We start from the raw sequence: 18,524 nt of genomic DNA, 5'->3' as shown, positions 1-18,524 counted from the left end.
TTTAAAAATTATATCTTTTATTTCCACTATTAACTTATTAGTTTTATATCTATATTTTTAGTAGTTTCTCTAGCATTTATACTTAATAATATATTTCAAAGTCAGCCTTCAGGTACTATTACACTACTTCATATGTAATATGAAAATCCTAAGCAGTTTATTTGTGGCCCTCTCCTTCCATTCTATGTATTTTGTTGTGATACATCAATTTTTACATGTGCCATAAACCCCTCAGTATATTTTTTAATATTTTTGCTTTAATCAGTGTTTTAAGGAAATAGAAATAAGAAAAAAGGTCTCTTTTATATGCATGTCTTCATTATTATCATTTTTAGCACTTTTCATTTCCTCTATGATTTTCTTTACCATGTTTTTAAAATATTTTATTTATTTATTCATGAGAGACACAGGGAAGAGGCAGAGACATAGGCAGAGGGAGAAGCAGGCTCTAGAGGAACTGGATCCCAGGACTCTGGGACCACGTCCTGAGCTGAAGGCAGCCACTCAACCGCTGAGCCTCCCAGGAGTCCGTCTTTGCCATTTTTTGTGACTCAAGTCTGATGGAAGAATAATACCTCAGCAGTTATTTTTCTGAACAATCTTTATTTCGCCCTTTAAAAGTATTTTTTGAAGATATTTTTGTTAGTATCGAATTCTGATTGACATTTTTTTCCTTTAAAAACTTTGAAGACATCACTCCTTTATGTTCTGGCTTAAGTAGTTTCTGCTAAGAAATCAGTCAAAATTCCTGTCATAGTTCAGTATTGTACGTAATGTACCTTTTCTCTGGCTGCCTTCAATATTTTATTTTTACTTTTTTATTTTTTAGCAGTTTGAATGTGATGCACCTAGGTGTGGTTTTGTCTGCTATTATAATTGAATTGATGGCATTTTTTTTTCTACTTATGGTCTGAATCTTTTGGATCTGTGGTTTCACTATTTTGAGAAGTTGTCAGTCATTCTGCTTTATTTTTTCTTTCCCCCTTCCAAGAATCCAGTTACACCTGCATTAGACAATTCAGTTACTTGCCTGCCTTATGACCTTAGCTTGGAACCTTTCCCCAACAGTTAACTAATTATTTATTCAGCATTTTTTAATTAGGATAGATGTGTCAGAAATATGAGGCTACATTTTTAAATGCATGTAGGCATTACTGCAATTGATAAGTTTCAAATCAATTTTAAAACATTGCTGAATTAATTATAATTTTCACCACTATGAATTTTCTCAAGTAGCAAATTTTAATAGTGCAATGAAACTTTTTGTAGTGCTGTGAACATTTATAACATTTACTTGAAATGTTAACCTGAGCATCCTTGCTTTAGTCTTATCCTTAGGCAAAGCTAGACTCCTTTATAAACATATCCCACCCCGCCCCCCCAGGAATTAGGGTTGTTATACTCTCCAAGTGTTTCACACTAAGAAATCCTTAGACTTTTATCATTTTGCCCAAGAAATCAACCCAGCTAGTTTCTCTGATATACTTTTTTCCCCCATTTCCTCCTTTAGAATTTTCAAACTTTGTGTAGAAGTAAGTTACTCTAGGGACACCTGGATGGCTCAGTGGTTGAATGTCTGCCTTTGACTAAGTGATCCTGGGGTCCTGGGATCGAGTCCAGCATTGTGCTCCCCGTGGGGAGCCAGCTTCTTCCTCTGCCTCTGTGTCTGCCTCTCTCTCTGTGTCTGTCATGAATAAATAAATAAAATCTTAAAAAAAAAGAAATAAGTTACCCTAGACAGCAAAAGTTATGCACTGATAGCCCAGGAGCCATATTTAGCACATAGATAAGTTTCTTTTAGCCTGGCTGGGGATTTTTTTTTAAAAGTGAATTCTTGGTGAAAGGGGAGGTAGGCGGGGGGTGAGGGTGACTGGGTGACAGGCACTCAGGTGGGCACTGGATGGGATGAGCACTTGGTGTTATTCTATATGTTGACAAATTGAACACCAATAAAAATAAATTTATTAAAAAATAAAATAAAAAGTGAATTCTTCTCAATATTTAAGATTGAAAAATCATACCACGGGCCCTACCTTTCATTCACCTTGCATTACATTACATTATATTACATCTATATTACCAGTGTGACCTCTGGAGTCTTTTGAACATGTGGCTACTGCTTTAGACCTAGTTGTACCACTTCTGTATGTGAGTCTCTTTAAGCTAATTTTTTGTACCTTTTCCTGTTCATGGATCTATTTGTCTATGTAAAAGGGTCACTACGTACCCCTTAACACCAAAGAAATTCTTTATACTTTAGTTAATATTTAAAGTATTCCTGCTGCAGATCTGTTTAGGAAGAAGATTGCTATTATTATTGCTGTTTTTAAAACCATAAATTGCAAGAACAATATATATTATTCAGTGACAGAACTATTGGACAGTTAGCCTACTTAGAACTCTGATTATTTTGTGCACTGTGTGTTATCCATTTTAATGGAGTCATTCTCAGAGTAAGTAATTTTTTAAAAAAGGAAAAAACTATGAAAGACATAAGTGATTAAGGATTTTCACATACACAGAGGCTTCTGAATAAGGGGCAGGAGTAGCACTAAGGAAGCATCTTGATTTCTTGCAAAATCCTGACCATGGATTTTGGTCATTTTAATTCATGCTTCTAATTCACAGTGGAGTAAAGAAACTGTGAAAGCAATGGTGTTTGAAGTAACCCAGCTCTCAGATGCTCAGAATATTTTCAAAAGAATTGAACATTTGGAAGTGTGGGTATACTCACAAATGGCACTTAGATATCTCCACTAAACGAAATGAATCATAGCCACTCAAATGCAGCAGACTGTCCATTTACTCCCAGCCACATGTGCAGGGACAAACCCAACATTCTTATAAACAAGCATTTCTCAAGGACTTGATTTTAATAGTTAGAACTTGTCTCTTTCTTTCTTTCTTTTCTTTTTTGTATAAATGCCAATAATCACATGATGTCCTTGATCTTTTATTTTGCCACTGATATTATATAATTATCTCTTTTTTGAAATCATTAAAAGAAATTATCATCCCTTTCTTTCATGTATTAGGCAAAAATAAGTTGAGATTGAAGCAAAAGAATGGGTAGAACTGTGAAAGATTTTTCCTGGCTCTGTCACTACTATTTGTGAAACTGAAGAAACTGAAAAGGACAGAACAACCCTTTAATATAAATTTATATTAATGTTGATTTTATTCAGGATACAGAATTATTTGGATAAATTCAGGAAAAGAACAATGTTGATAAAAATCATTCTTGGTTGTATTCCAAAGAAAATGCAAGAGAGAAAACACAACTTAAAATTAACAATGAAAGTATAAAGTGATTTCCTTCCTATTTTTTCTCTCTCCTCTTCTCTGCCTGCATCCTCTGGGGTCTCTTTGCTCTTTTTGCATCTTGCATCTCTATATTTTCCTTTTAGTCTTGCCATATTCCTTAAAGGATTTCAAAACTTTCAAAATAAACATGAAGTGTTTATGTGTGGTGTATATTCAAGGCAGGTTGTCATCATGCAAAAGTGAAAATACAGTGAGCTAGGGATGGGATTAGCATATAAAGTGTTGTCGTAGCTAATATTTTTACTAGACAAGGACCACAAATTTGACTTTGAGACTTCTAGCAGCCCATGTGAAGAAGGTAGCACTGTTATTTATATGAATCTCAATGTTTCTAGGGCAGGATTTCTCAACTTTGGCATTATTGACGTTTTGGCAAGATAACTTCTCTGTACTGTCCTATTGCACTTTAAGATGTTTAGGGCATTCCTGGCTTCTACCAAACAGAGGCTAGAAGCTTACCTGCTCCTTCAGGCTTGACAACCAAAAATGTCCAGAAATTCCCAAATGGCCCCTGGGAGGTGGAAAAGGTGGTAGGGAAAACCACTCCCATTGATAACTACTGCTTTAATATAACAGCAAACAAATTAGAAAATGCCCAACTACTCCAGATACAACTTGTGGTATTTGAATTTTTTGAATATTTTAGCAATTTTACATGGTAGAATTTTAATACCTTTAAAAATAAAATATTGATATTAGGTCTTATCTGGTATATTTCACTAAGAAAATCCTTGATTTTATAAATAAAACTAGATTTTTAAAAATCATTTTGTTTTTTATATAGTTTATTTCAATTTCGACTTTACTAGCATAAAAAATCAATATGGCTTAAGAGTTTATACTCTTTTTTTCTTTTTTTTTTTTTTTATTTTATTTTATTTTTTTTATTGGTGTTCAGTTTACTAACATACAGAATAACACCCAGTGCCCGTCACCCATTCACTCCCACCCCCCGCCCTCCTCCCCTTCTACCACCCCTAGTTCGTTTCCCAGAGTTAGCAGTCTTTACGTTCTGTCTCCCTTTCTGATATTTCCCACACATTTCTTCTCCCTTCCCTTATTTTCCCTTTCACTATTATTTATATTCCCCAAATGAATGAGAACATATAATGTTTGTCCTTCTCCGACTGACTTACTTCACTCAGCATAATACCCTCCAGTTCCATCCACGTTGAAGCAAATGGTGGGTATTTGTCATTTCTAATAGCTGAGTAATATTCCATTGTATACATAAACCACATCTTCTTTATCCATTCATCTTTCGTTGGACACCGAGGCTCCTTCCACAGTTTGGCTATCGTGGCCATTGCTGCTAGAAACATCGGGGTGCAGGTGTCCCGGCGTTTCATTGCATTTGTATCTTTGGGGTAAATCCCCAACAGTGCAATTGCTGGGTCGTAGGGCAGGTATATTTTTAACTGTTTGAGGAACCTCCACACAGTTTTCCAGAGTGGCTGCACCAGTTCACATTCCCACCAACAGTGTAAGAGGGTTCCCTTTTCTCCGCATCCTCTCCAACATTTGTTGTTTCCTGCCTTGTTAATTTTCCCCATTCTCACTGGTGTGAGGTGGTATCTCATTGTAGTTTTGATTTGTATTTCCCTGATGGCAAGTGATGCAGAGCATTTTCTCATATGCATGTTGGCCATGTCTATGTCTTCCTCTGTGAGATTTCTGTTCATGTCTTTTGCCCATTTCATGATTGGATTGTTTGTTTCTTTGGTGTTGAGTTTAATAAGTTCTTTATAGATCTTGGAAACTAGCCCTTTATCTGATATGTCATTTGCAAATATCTTCTCCCATTCTGTAGGTTGTCTTTGAGTTTTGTTGACTGTATCCTTTGCTGTGCAAAAGCTTCTTATCTTGATGAAGTCCCAATAGTTCATTTTTGCTTTTGTTTCTTTTGCCTTTGTGGATGTATCTTGCAAGAAGTTACTATGGCCGAGTTCAAAAAGGGTGTTGCCTGTGTTCTTCTCTAGGATTTTGATGGAATCTTGTCTCACATTTAGATCTTTCATCCATTTTGAGTTTATCTTTGTGTATGGTGAAAGAGAGTGGTCTAGTTTCATTCTTCTGCATGTGGATGTCCAATTTTCCCAGCACCATTTATTGAAGAGACTGTCTTTCTTCCAATGGATAGTCTTTCCTCCTTTATCGAATATTAGTTGCCCATAAAGTTCAGGGTCCACTTCTGGATTCTCTATTCTGTTCCACTGATCTATGTGTCTGTTTTTGTGCCAGTACCACACTGTCTTGATGACCACAGCTTTGTAGTACAACCTGAAATCTGGCATTGTGATGCCCCCAGATATGATTTTCTTTTTTAAAATTCCCCTGGCTATTCGGGGTCTTTTCTGATTCCACACAAATCTTAAAAAAAATTTGTTCTAACTCTCTGAAGAAAGTCCATGGTATTTTGATAGGGATTGCATTAAACGTGTATATTGCCCTGGGTAACATTGACATTTTCACAATATTAATTCTGCCAATCCATGAGCATGGAATATTTTTCCATCTCTTTGTGTCTTCCTCAATTTCTTTCAGAAGTGTTCTATAGTTTTGAGGGTATAGATCCTTTACATCTTTGGTTAGGTTTATTCCTAGGTATCTTATGCTTTTGGGTGCAATTGTAAATGGGATTGACTCCTTAATTTCTCTTTCTTCAGTCTCATTGTTAGTGTATAGAAATGCCACTAACTTCTGGGCATTGATTTTGTATCCTGCCACGCTACCGAATTGCTGTATGAGTTCTAGCAATCTTGGGGTGGAGACTTTTGGGTTTTCTATGTAGAGTATCATGTCATCGGCGAAGAGAGAGAGTTTGACTTCTTCTTTGCCAATTTGAATGCCTTTAATGTCTTTTTGTTGTCTGATTGCTGAGGCTAGGACTTCCAGTACTATGTTGAATAGCAGTGGTGAGAGTGGACATCCCTGTCTTGTTCCTGATCTTAGGGGAAAGGCTCCCAGTGCTTCCCCATTGAGAATGATATTTGCTGTGGGCTTTTCATAGATGGCTTTTAAGATGTCGAGGAATGTTCCCTCTATCCCTACACTCTGAAGAGTTTTAATCAGGAATGGATGCTGTATTTTGTCAAATGCTTTCTCTGCATCCAATGAGAGGATCATATGGTTCTTGGTTTTTCTCTTGCTGATATGATGAATCACATTGATTGTTTTACGAGTGTTGAACCAGCCTTGTGTCCCGGGGATAAATCCTACTTGGTCACGGTGAATAATTTTCTTAATGTACTGTTGGATCCTATTGGCCAGTATCTTGTTGAGAATTTTTGCATCCATGTTCATCAGGGATATTGGTCTGTAATTCTCCTTTTTGGCGGGGTCTTTGTCTGGCTTTGGAATTAAGGTGATGCTGGCTTCATAGAACGAATTTGGAAGTACTCCATCTCTTTCTATCTTTCCAAACAGCTTTAGGAGAATAGGTATGATTTCTTCTTTAAACGTTTGATAAAATTCTCCTGGGAAGCCATCTGGCCCTGGACTCTTGTGTCTTGGGAGGTTTTTGATGACTGCTTCAATTTCCTCCCTGGTTATTGGCCTGTTCAGGTTTTCTATTTCTTCCTGTTCCAGTTTTGGTAGTTTGTGGCTTTCCAGGAATGCGTCCATTTCTTCTAGATTGCCTAATTTATTGGCGTATAGCTGTTCATAATATGTTTTTAAAATCGTTTGTATTTCCTTGGTGTTGGTAGTGATCTCTCCTTTCTCATTCATGATTTTATTAATTTGAGTCTTCTCTCTCTTCTTTTTAATAAGGCTGGCTAATGGTTTATCTATCTTATTAATTCTTTCAAAGAACCAACTCCTGGTTCTGTTGATCTGTTCCACAGTTCTTCTGGTCTCGATTTCGTTGAGTTCTGTTCGAATCTTTATTAACTCCCTTCTTCTCTTGGGTGTTGGATCTATTTGCTGTTTTTTCTCTAGCTCCTTTATGTGTAAGGTTAGCTTTTGTATTTGAGTTCTTTCCAGTTTTTGAATGGATGCTTGTATTGCGATGTATTTCCCCCTTAGGACTGCTTTTGCTGCATCCCAAAGATTTTGAACGGTTGTATCTTCATTCTCATTAGTTTCCATGAATCTTTTTAATTCTTCCTTAATTTCCTGGTTGACCCTTTTATCTTTTAGCAGGATGGTCCTTAACCTCCATGTGTTTGAGGTCCTTCCAAACTTCTTGTTGTGATTTAGTTCTAATTTCAAGGCATTATGGTCCGAGAATATGCAGGGGACAATCCCAATCTTTTGGTATCGGTTCAGACCCGATTTGTGACCCAATATGTGGTCTATTCTGGAGAAAGTTCCATGTGCGCTTGAGAAGAATGTGTATTCAGTTGAGTTTGGATGTAAAGTTCTGTAGATATCTGTGAAATCCATCTGGTCCAGTGTATCATTTAAAGCTCTCGTTTCTTTGGAGATGTTTTGCTTAGAAGACCTATCGAGTATAGAAAGAGCTAGATTGAAGTCACCAAGTATAAGTGTATTATTATCTAAGTATTTCTTCACTTTGGTTAATAATTGATTTATATATTTGGCAGCTCCCACATTCGGAGCATATATATTGAGGATTGTTAAGTCCTCTTGTTGAATAGATCCTTTAAGTATGATATAGTGTCCCTCTTCATCTCTCACTACAGTCTTTGGGGTAAATTTTAGTTTATCTGATATAAGGATGGCTACCCCTGCTTTCTTTTGAGGACCATTCGAATGGTAAATGGTTCTCCAACCTTTTATTTTCAGGCTGTAGGTGTCCTTCTGTCTAAAATGAGTCTCTTGTAGACAGCAAATAGATGGGTCCTGCTTTTTTATCCAGTCTGAAACCCTGCGCCTTTTGATGGGGTCATTAAGCCCGTTCACATTCAGAGTTACTATTGAGAGATATGAGTTTAGTGTCATCATGATATCTATTCAGTCCTTGTTTTTGTGGACTGTTCCACTGAACTTCTTCTTAAAGGGGAATTTTAAGAGGCCCCCTTAAAATTTCTTGCAGAGCTGGTTTGGAGGTCACATATTCTTTTAGTTGCTGCCTGTCTTGGAAGCTCTTTATCTCTCCTTCCATTTTGAATGAGAGCCTTGCTGGATAAAGTATTCTTGGTTGCATGTTCTTCTCATTTAGGACCCTGAATATATCCTGCCGGCCCTTTCTGGCCTGCCAGGTCTCTGTGGAGAGGTCTGCTGTTACCCTAATACTCCTCCCCATAAAAGTCAGGGATTTCTTGTCTCTTGCTGCTTTAAGGATCTTCTCCTTATCTTTGGAATTTGCAAGCTTCACAATTAAATGTCGAGGTGTTGAACGGTTTTTATTGATTTTAGGGGGGGATCTCTCTATTTCCTGGATCTGAATGCCTGTTTCCCTTCCCAGATTAGGAAAGTTTTCAGCTAGAATTTGTTCAAATACATATTCTGGCCCTCTGTCCCTTTCGGCGCCCTCGGGAACCCCAATTAAACGTAGGTTTTTCTTCCTCAGGCTGTCGTTTATTTCCCTTAATCTATCTTCATGGTCTTTTAATTGTCTGTCTCTTTTTTCCTCAGTTTCCCTCTTTGCTATCAACTTGTCTTCTAGGTCACTCACTCATTCTTCCACCTCGTTAACCCTCGTCGTTAGGACTTCTAGTTTGGATTGCATCTCGTTCAATTGATTTTTAATTTCTGCCTGATTAGCTCTAAATTCTGCAGTCATGAAGTCTCTTGAGTCCTTTATACTTTTTTCTAGAGCCACCAGTAGGTGTATAATAGTGCTTCTGAATTGGCTTTCTGACACTGAATTGTAATCCAGATTTTGTAACTCTGTGGGAGAGAGGACTGTTTCTGATTCTTTCTTTTGAGGTGAGGTTTTCCTTCTAGTCATTTTGCTCAGTGCAGAGTGGTCAAAAGCAAGTTGTATTGGGAAAAAGAGAAAAAGAGAGGAGAGAAAGAAGGAAAGAAAAGAGAAAGAGAAAAAAAAGGGAAGAAAAAGAAAAAAAAACGAAAAAAAAAAAAAAGAAGAAGAAAAAGAGAAAGAAAAAGAAAGGAGAAAAAAAGGGGGTGGGGGAAGGAAACAAATCAAAAAGCAAAGCAAAACAAAAACAAAAACAAAAACAAACAAAAAAAGAACCGCCGGGGAGTATCTTCTGATTCTGTGTACTTTAAGTCCCTTGGCTTCTCCTGGAAGTTGTCCGTCTAGCTGGTGTTCTGGGGGAGGGGCCTGTTGTGCTGATTTTCAGGTGTTAGCACTTGGGGGAGCTGCTGTGCCCCTGCCTGGTGCAGGGCTCAGTGGGGGTTGTTTACCCCGTGAGGCCGCAGGAGGAACAGCCCCAGTGGCGGGGCAGCTCTGGAAACCTGGATTCAGCTCCGGCAGGAACTCTGTCTGCAGGGCCTGGAGGCTCCGGGCGGGGCCGCTGATGTGCTCAGCTGGGGCAGGAGCGTCCTCGCTGTCCTGGGCCCTCCCGGCCTCTGCCTGTCCCGGGGGAGGCGGGATCCTGGGCTGTGTCCCGGCGCCCTGTGCTCCGGGGCCTGCGCTGGTGGATTCGCGCTCCCGGGCCGCGCAGCCCCCTCCGCGGAGCCGCCGCCCGAGCCCCCCGAGCTGCTCCGGGTCCCGCCGTGCGCGCTGCAGCCCTTAGGGAGCTCGGCGCATCTCCCGGGGCGCAGGTGTCTGTTAGTGTCCCCGGGAGCCCGAGGGCATCCCCGCCCTCCTGGGTCCTGCTCCACCTCCCTGCGAGCCCCTTTCCCCCGGGAAGGTCGGTGCAGCTCCTGCTCCTCCGGGTCGGGGCTCTCCTGTCCTGGGGACACTCGCCCCGGCCTCAGCCCGGCTCCTCGCGGGGCCCCTCCCCCTTGGAGGCCTTTTGTTTCTTTATTTCTTTTTCCCCGTCTTCCTACCTTGATAGAAGCGCGAACTCTCCTCACTGTAGCATTCCAGCTGGTCTCTCTTTAAATCTCAGGCCGAATTCATAGATTTTCAGGATAATTTGAAGGTTTTCTAGGTAGTTTGGTGGAGACAGGTGATTTGGGGACCCTACTCTTCCGCCATCTTGCTCCTCCCCCCCTATACTCTTTTTTTCTGAGTTCTCATTCCAGCGCACTAATTACTAGCTAAATAACCTCTCTGAATTTCATATACAGAAATGCTTAGTAAGAGGATCAGTGTCAATGGTTGGAGGAATTGTCTGAGTTTATCTGGGCAGTGAGCTTTGCATAGTGTTTGGATTTTAATAAGTATATTAATTATGACATGATAACAATGATTATTGTTGTCATTGTTATTTATAAAAAATAAAGACCAGAGTATTATAGAGTAAGGTAATATATAATAAAACTAAAAAAACCTGAAATGTCCTTATTAGGTGTCTATCACATTCTCTGTACACTTTCTGAATTACATTCTGCTATGACTCCAAGTGAATGAATTATGTTTTCACCATTCATGTTTCATAGATCAGGTTTGATTTAGCAGCCCTCCTTTTTATCTTTTATAGATACAGATGCACCATGTTCTTCTTTCAGATGTGAATAGTATTAACTAGTGGCTAAGTTTTCATAAGTAGACATGTAACTAATACTTTTAGCCCTTACTCTCTCTTCTACCTCCATGCCTCCATATAGAGAGCATGTTCCTGTTTTAGAAGACTAGTATTAATAATTGCTATGTGCTTATGAATTACTGGACTTTTTTCCCCTATCTCTTGTTCTTTTTTTCTTTCCTTCCTCCTGCTCTCCCCCCTCTTTCTTTCTCTCTCTAACACCCTCATCCCCCTCCCTCGTTTCTTTCTTTTTTTCTCTCTTTCTTTCTTTCTTTCTTTCTTTCTTTCTTTCTTTCTTTCTTTCTTTTTCTTTCTTTCTTTCTTTCTTTCTTCCTTTCTTCTTTCTTTCTTTCTTTCTTTCTTTCTTTCTTTCTTTCTTTCTTTCTTTCTTTTCTTTCTTCCTTTCCTTTCCTTTCCTTTCCTTTCCTTTCCTTTCCTTTCCTTTCCTTTCCTTTCCTTTCCTTTCCTTTCCTCTTTCTTTCTTTCCTCTTTCTTTCTCAGATTGATGAGTCTCACTGGCCTCTGATGATTATTCTGGGGTTTTCACATTGCCAGTTGCCATGGATTCTCTGAGGTCCATAATGAAATGAAGAATGTGCCGTTCTTTGTCTTTTAACATAATTTTTACAATTGATACCAAAGTATTTTACTTCAATCACATTTTTTAAACAGAATATAAAATGTATTGCCTATTTCAGAGGTTACTTATAGCCTTCTCCATCTCTTTACACTTACTGCCCTACTAACTAGATGTGAGGCTCTGGAAATACAGGCTGGAAGGATCTTAGTACCAAGCTCTGTACTGTTTTCAGAATTGTGCTTTCTCTTCTGATGACTAAATCTTTTTTATGGGCCAAGCTTGTATAATTCTCTACCCTAGGGTATATTTCCATCCTATCTCACCACATTTGCTTGGTTCCTAACAAAGAAAGACTTTCTGGAACAGCCTCATCTAACATTTCTGAACCACAGTTTTGGACACATTAGGTCCAGACCCTTCTACATGTTTATAAGTGATTTGAACTTTTGGGGGACTATTTTCAAATTGATAAATTTTAATTCTGGCAGTAAAACAAAGCCTCTTTGGACAGTTACTCAAAAGACTACTAAAGCTGCCTTCATGTTTTGTACATTTATACAGAAATTTTTGGAAGTTAAAAGCATACTATTTTTTAGAATGCTCTGTAAGCAAAAGCTTGGTAAAAATTCCAGATGAATTCTGAGGGAGGTAGTAAGTTGTATATTGCCACATTAATTCTAAAATATAGTTATATACCACCAGCCATGTATATAGCATATCCCTTGGGACTTCTGCTCAGTATCCAGCTTATACCTTTTTCCCTATCATCTAGCAGAATAAATTCCTGATCTTAAAAATTGGATACAGAATTAGAATTAGCCATCCTCATTCATATGTGTGATAAATATGCTTTTTCTTTTTTTCCTAATTATACTGATCTTCTCCATAATTACTAATATATCCATCTCTTTAAAGTCAACTTCAAGATCAACTTACTATTGGATGCAGTCTTTTATAGGTAACTGTTCAATCTCTCAGCTTCCTCTTCAAGATGTCTTTTGGGTATATGAGGGAGGGATGGAGACCTGATGAGGTCCTTGGACACTCATACTATCCTCTGGATATTCAGGCTTCCATGGCAATTTCCCTGGTCCATCTTCTTGTTCCTGATTGCCTAGCATTTGAAGGAGCTGATTTTCTCCTGATTTCACTTCAAGATGAAACCTGGTAGGGTTCCCTGGTGGGGGGTGTCTCTGATGAACCGTAGGTTTGTCTTTCTCCAATCTCTCAGGATCTGAAGGGATGACTTTTGGCTTTTTCTTCCTCTTATATATCCTTTCTAAAGACTAAATCTATAAGGTCTAGGCCTGGCTTTCTGATGGGTAGAAAAAGTCTCTTCTCTGAGTATTAGAGAGGCAATGGTAGCATTGTCTTGATGCTGTCACTAATGTAATAATCTGAGACCACCAGCTTAGTTCTTGATATACAAAGGAATTTGGAAAAAATTCTCTTTCACCACAAAAGTATGGATTTTTATGTGTACTGATGCAAAATCCTATTTTGAATGTCATTGTCTTTTATATGAATCCTAATCTCCTTTTCAGTTTGTGTACCATTGCCTCCTAATGTACGTGTGCACGTGTACATGGGTGTGCACCCACACACACGTATCAGGCTGAAGAATAAACTGGTAGAAAGACTAAGGAGAAGTGAATGTGTTGTATGGAAAGAAAAAAGATACAAGTACTTTGATTTTTTTCAGATTATAGTAGTTTTGGTTTTAAGAATTTGCTTTGCATTTCTTAACAGCTTTAGCAAGTAATTAGCTAGTGTGGTAAGCAGGATTGCTTTCTCCTCCACTACCATTTCTTTCCCCTTTCATGGCCTACTCTAAACAATTTACATTGTTTAAAATTATTTTACATATCCAGAGCCAACTCTGTGCCATGCTCCTAATCTCTCTACCTTCAGCTTTCAAATGCTAGAGCACCTGTCTTACAGTTCTAAGTTCTTCTGGTCTCTACTTCCACCATCATTGTATTGCCATCTTAGCTCCTTAATCCCATTTATAGATATCCAACTAAATCTAATCCTTCTTGCTATTTTTCCTTCTTTTCCAGCCACTCAGTATCCCATTCCATGCCAAGAACCACCAATAATTGGTGGAGTCAACCATCTCTCTTACCTAGAGTTTTTTTCTACTGTCAGAAAGTCTTGCAGCAGTTAAAAATCAGAGTTTTCATATAAAGGTGACCTCCTTGACACTATCACTAATACAGAGAAAGGTTTTTGGCAATCTCTCATACCAATAAGAAGGACATAGCAGGAGAAGAAATACTTTTTGCCCTTGAGAATAGTAGGAAGTAGGTATGGGAGTCTCTTCTAGTGACAGAGATAATAGTCAGGAGACTTCATGAGCCATGCATACTTTTTTTTTTTTTTTTTTTACCTTGGAGCTCTTATTAAACTATAACATGGCAAATGCATGTGGGTAGCTTTTAGTAACTAATTTTGGTAGCTAATGGCCCTGGAACACCACTTTGAACACAATATCTTAGGAAAATATGCTTATAAATTGACTTATAAACATGTTTTGGGGATATAACTTTGCTATGGAATGAATTGTATCCCCCCCAAATTCATATGTAGAAGCCCTAACCCCTGATGTGATTTAACCTAATAGGGCTTTTAAGAAATAATTACGGCTAAATGAGGTCATACAGATGGGATCCTAATTTAATAGGAATGGTGGCCTTATCAGAAGAAGAAGAGACAGAGATCTTTCTCTTTGTACTTGCACTCAACTGAGGAAAGGCCGTGTGAGAATGTAGTGAGAAGGCAGACATCTGCAAGCCAAGGTGCGAACTGAACCAGAATTTCAAGCAGAAACCAAATTGACTGACTCCTTGGACTTCCTAGCCTCCTGAACTGGGAGAAATAAAATCCTGTTGTTTAAGCCACTCAGCATATGGTATTTTGTTTTGGCAGCTGAGCTAAGACAACATCTGTTAATAAATTCAGAATTAATTACAATTTTTGGTTTATGAATAGATCATATACAAAATCTTGACCATTATTGCCATTTATTTATTTTTTTAAAATTTATTTATTTATGATAGTCACACACAGAGAGAGAGAGAGGCAGAGACACAGGCAGAGGGAAAAGCAGGCTTCATGCACCGGTAGCCCGACGTGGGATTCGATCCCGGGTCTCCAGGATCGCGCCCTGGGCCAAAGGCAGGTGCTAAACCGCTGCGCCACCCAGGGATCCCCATTATTGCCATTTAGTTACAAACTATACATAAAACCATTTGAAGTAGTTAAGTAAATGTTTTTTATGTTTACATATAAGTAAATAAATTTAATAAGCTCCTAAAATAAACTTCATAGATTCCTAAAGAGCACATGTTTAGGAATAATCCTGACCTTTGGGTGTAGTAAAAATCTCATATATCCATTCCATTGAGCATCTATGTGCTTAGCATTCTTTTTATCAATAATTATAGCTTTATGATAAAAGTAACTCCTGTATACTAGAACTCTTAGCATCTGTTACATGGTAGGTACCTGACAAATATTAGATGAGTTAAAAAAAATAAGTATCTTGATTAGTAGAGGTTTATATACCAAAATTGATGGCATAGACACAGAGTATTATTTCTGTAAGACTACTTTGAGGAAGATAGAAAAATGTAGATAAGAAGATGAATTTTAAAGTTATTTGTGGCTATCTAATGCCCCTTAGTATTATGGTTAAAGAGACATTGTTCCCAGGTGTTGTAATATTTTTCTAATCAAGTATAGTATTTATAGCTTTTTGGAAGGAAATTTTCTTTCTTTTTTTTTTAAGAAAAAACTTAGAGTGTATTCTAAAGTCAAGTAAAAAGGGGTTTGGAATTATATGTGGTTTTGAGTCATCCATTAGGTCTTTGGGATTTATTGATTTGTTTTATATTTGCTTGCATTCCCAATAATTTTAAATCTGGTTAGTGAGGGCTTTCTATGGCACCTATAGCTCTGTAATAGTTGAAAATTGGCTAAAAACTATGCAACACAGTGTAAATGTTGGTTTTCATTTTTCAACTTGAGCAACCATCTTCCTCAAGGTATATCTATATGAAGCTCAAGTAAGTGCTTATATTGTTTGGTAAAAATAAAACTTAATTTGGAGGGCAGATGATTAGGTTCCTTTGGCCATTTGATCATACCTTCATTTTTTAGCTGGTGGTGTTGACAAGATGATATTGAGTATGACAAGGGCTTAACGTTCTTAGAAAGTGAGGGTTATTTCAGGAGAGCCATTTAGAAAGACATGTGATGTCAGAGTCAGGGGTCTGAAGGTCCTTGGGCCAGCTGAGTAGCCTCTCTAATCAGTAGTGTGCTCATTCAGTAAACACTTATTAGGCCTCTACTCTGGGCTAGGCATTATAAAATGGGTGTAATAGTAGCCTAAATAGTAATAGCTAATATTTGCATATCACTTATTCATTTAGTCCTCACTAAAATCATATACAGATGGCACTTTAAAACGTTGCTATGTCATAGATAAGGAAACCAAAGCACAGAGACATTTATTAACTAATTGCCCACTGTCATGTAGGTTTTAGCGGTGAAGCTACAATTTTACCCTGACAGTTGATTTAGAAACTTCTCTCTTCACCACTATGCTATTGTTGAAGAGATCTTAATTTTCTATTTATTTATTGTTCTCATTCATTATTTATTTATTCATTGATCTTGACAGAATTTAAGCTGGTAAGGATCTCATGAGAAAAGGCATGTTAAAAGGCTTAGGAAACTGCTTAGTACATTGTGAATATGTGTAATTGTTATTTATTGTATTTGTTCCATGTTATTAGGCCTCTTTAATTCTTTAAAAAAAAATCTTTATTTTGTGTGGGATTTCCCTTCTTTTACCCAGTTAAGAAGTCTTACTATTGGCACAATCACAAATTTTGTATTACATCTCCTAGTGCTTCAAGTAATTTATGTATTGTAACTTTAGAGACTTCTACCATTGGATTCTGTTTTTTATATTATGAAATATTTTATACATAAAAGTATGTAACATCTATGATCATTATAAACCAGTTATTGTACTTCTCTTGTTCTTGCTATGTTATCTTACTGCATGCATGAAAAAGGGTTAATAGACTTTTAGAAAGATAAATTAAAATTTTTGGTTTATGCTTTGTTTTCATAAGAATGTTCTCTTATAGAAGCAACCATGTATTTTAATGGCCTATCCAATTCTAATAATACCAATCTACATTAAGAACAGCTGCCAAACTGTAGTAAATGTTAGAAATTTTAAGTTTCTACTTTGAAAATCAAATTGCTCTTTGCAGTTGAATTTGATGAATGTTTTAAGTGTGAGGACCACACACTCCTTCCATTTAGTTGGAGAACCTGAACTGTGGTTGCTACTTCCTACTCACTGACTGCTACTGCTACCTGCCTAATAATTGTCTTTGGCTCCCTGTAAACCTGCAGCCAGAATGGTATTTGAATTTTTCCCCTCTAGCACTTGCAAATCCGATTTTTATGTATAGCTAAGTGCTCTTAGCTTTTTTACTCTATCTACTACTGGGGCCTGGTTTCTAGCAGGCCTGTAACTACGCCAGATCCGGCCTATGTAATGCTGTTTGTAATGAGAAATCTAAACAGGGAATGGCAGTGAGGCATGGCAGGAATGTGTTTCCATTGGAGAAGTCAGTATAGAGAAAAAGTATAAGCAAAGTTCTGTCCAGAAGGTCTTTTCAGCTGGCCAGGATGGAAGACTAATGTTATTGTATCTAGGCTGTTACCCTGCCAGCCCTTCCTCACAAATTTGCTTTCTTTCTCTCTTCCCTTCTCCTCTTCTCCCCTCCCCCTCCCTCCCTTTTTCATCTATTCGTTTTCCTTCTTGTTTTCCCTCTCTCTTTCTTCGGGCCGTGCTGACTGTTTGCTCAGGTGGACAGTGACACCATTTGGAATGAGCTGCACTCGTCCGGTGCTGCACGCATGGCTGTTGGCTGTGTCATCGAACTGGCTTCCAAAGTGGCCTCAGGAGAGCTGAAGGTGAGGTCTGGGTTGCATTAAGTGTGGGAAATCCAGAGAAGAAGCTAAAACAGTGATGTTGTTGTTTGGGAATTGTGGGAGTGTGGTGTGGTAATAAAAGGAAAGGGGTGGAGGGAAAGGGCAGGAAGATGACCACTAAGGTGTGATAATTAGTCTGTAGGTAGGTAGTAGCTAATTTTGCTCACAAGGCCTTCCTCTCCTTGGGGAAACTGCGGTCAGGGCACTCAGGTGTGTTTTTAAGAGAGCAGAAATGGTGAGGAAAGCCATGGTTCAGATTAAAAATACCCAGTGTATACATGTCTGTCATGTCCTCCTGAGATTCTCTTTCGAAGCAATTTAAAAAATAGATTACTGAATACTATGTATAAGCTCAGAATACCACCCAGAGAGAGGGGAGGGGCGGGAGGGGGAGAAAGGTAAATACCAGACGGGAAGGATTGGGAGGAAGAAGGAAATTGTTGATTAGAAGGGTAATGATCCAGGGTATGTTTTTCCATGAAAGAACTTCAAAAATGATCTATGCTTTATTGTTCTTTTCTTTTTATGGTCTCTTCTTTTCTACATCATATGAAAAGAACAATGTCCAAATCCCAACGTTTCCCAGTCTAAACAATTTATAAAAGCCAGAGACCTGACAGACGTTGACATTTTATTTGGTATTTTAACAGTGTTATTTAAAGGTATGCCATGTGCGTCTTGAATGCAGTTGCCCCTATAAACTTTGTTGGTGCTAACATGACTTTTTAAAGCACTAGTTCACACACTTCATAAGGAAATCTGGGTGGTGTTTGATTTGGTATTTTTAGCAATTGTAGGGATAGGGGAAATATAATGTGAACAACATAGTCACCACAAATTTTGTTAGTCTAAAGTAAAATCAAATTAGGATTATTTTTCTGTTTAGTGAATTTTTATTCGGTTACACCTGACTGTTCCACTTGTGGTAAAAAATGCTGGGTAAAAGGGTATATTTTACAATATATTGTCTTCCCAGAAGCCTTTGCTTTAACTCTGTAGGAAGTCAGAACCTATAGAAATATAATTTTTAAAAGAGCTGTATTTAAAATATAGATATGCACACCTTATGTGTAGTTGACTTGATCAGTGTTGGGACA

The 18,524-nt window shown here is 38.0% G+C and overlaps 1 protein-coding gene across 23 annotated transcripts in view; it reads left to right on the top strand.

Annotated features, from left to right (window-relative positions):
• Nucleotides 1-18,524, top strand: part of HDAC9 (histone deacetylase 9) — a 1,013,161-nt gene that overhangs the window by 774,767 nt on the left and 219,870 nt on the right. For all 23 annotated transcript variants that reach the window (XM_077856623.1, XM_077856624.1, XM_077856625.1 and 20 more), the window contains one exon: nt 17,302-17,409. In XM_077856623.1, coding sequence (XP_077712749.1) covers nt 17,302-17,409 — 108 coding nt within the window. The remainder of the gene's footprint in view (nt 1-17,301; nt 17,410-18,524) is intronic.

This window comes from Canis aureus, chromosome 18 (assembly GCF_053574225.1).
Source record: "Canis aureus isolate CA01 chromosome 18, VMU_Caureus_v.1.0, whole genome shotgun sequence".
Classification (NCBI taxonomy): Eukaryota; Metazoa; Chordata; class Mammalia; order Carnivora; family Canidae; genus Canis; species Canis aureus.
This window is presented reverse-complemented; position numbering and strand designations above follow the sequence as displayed.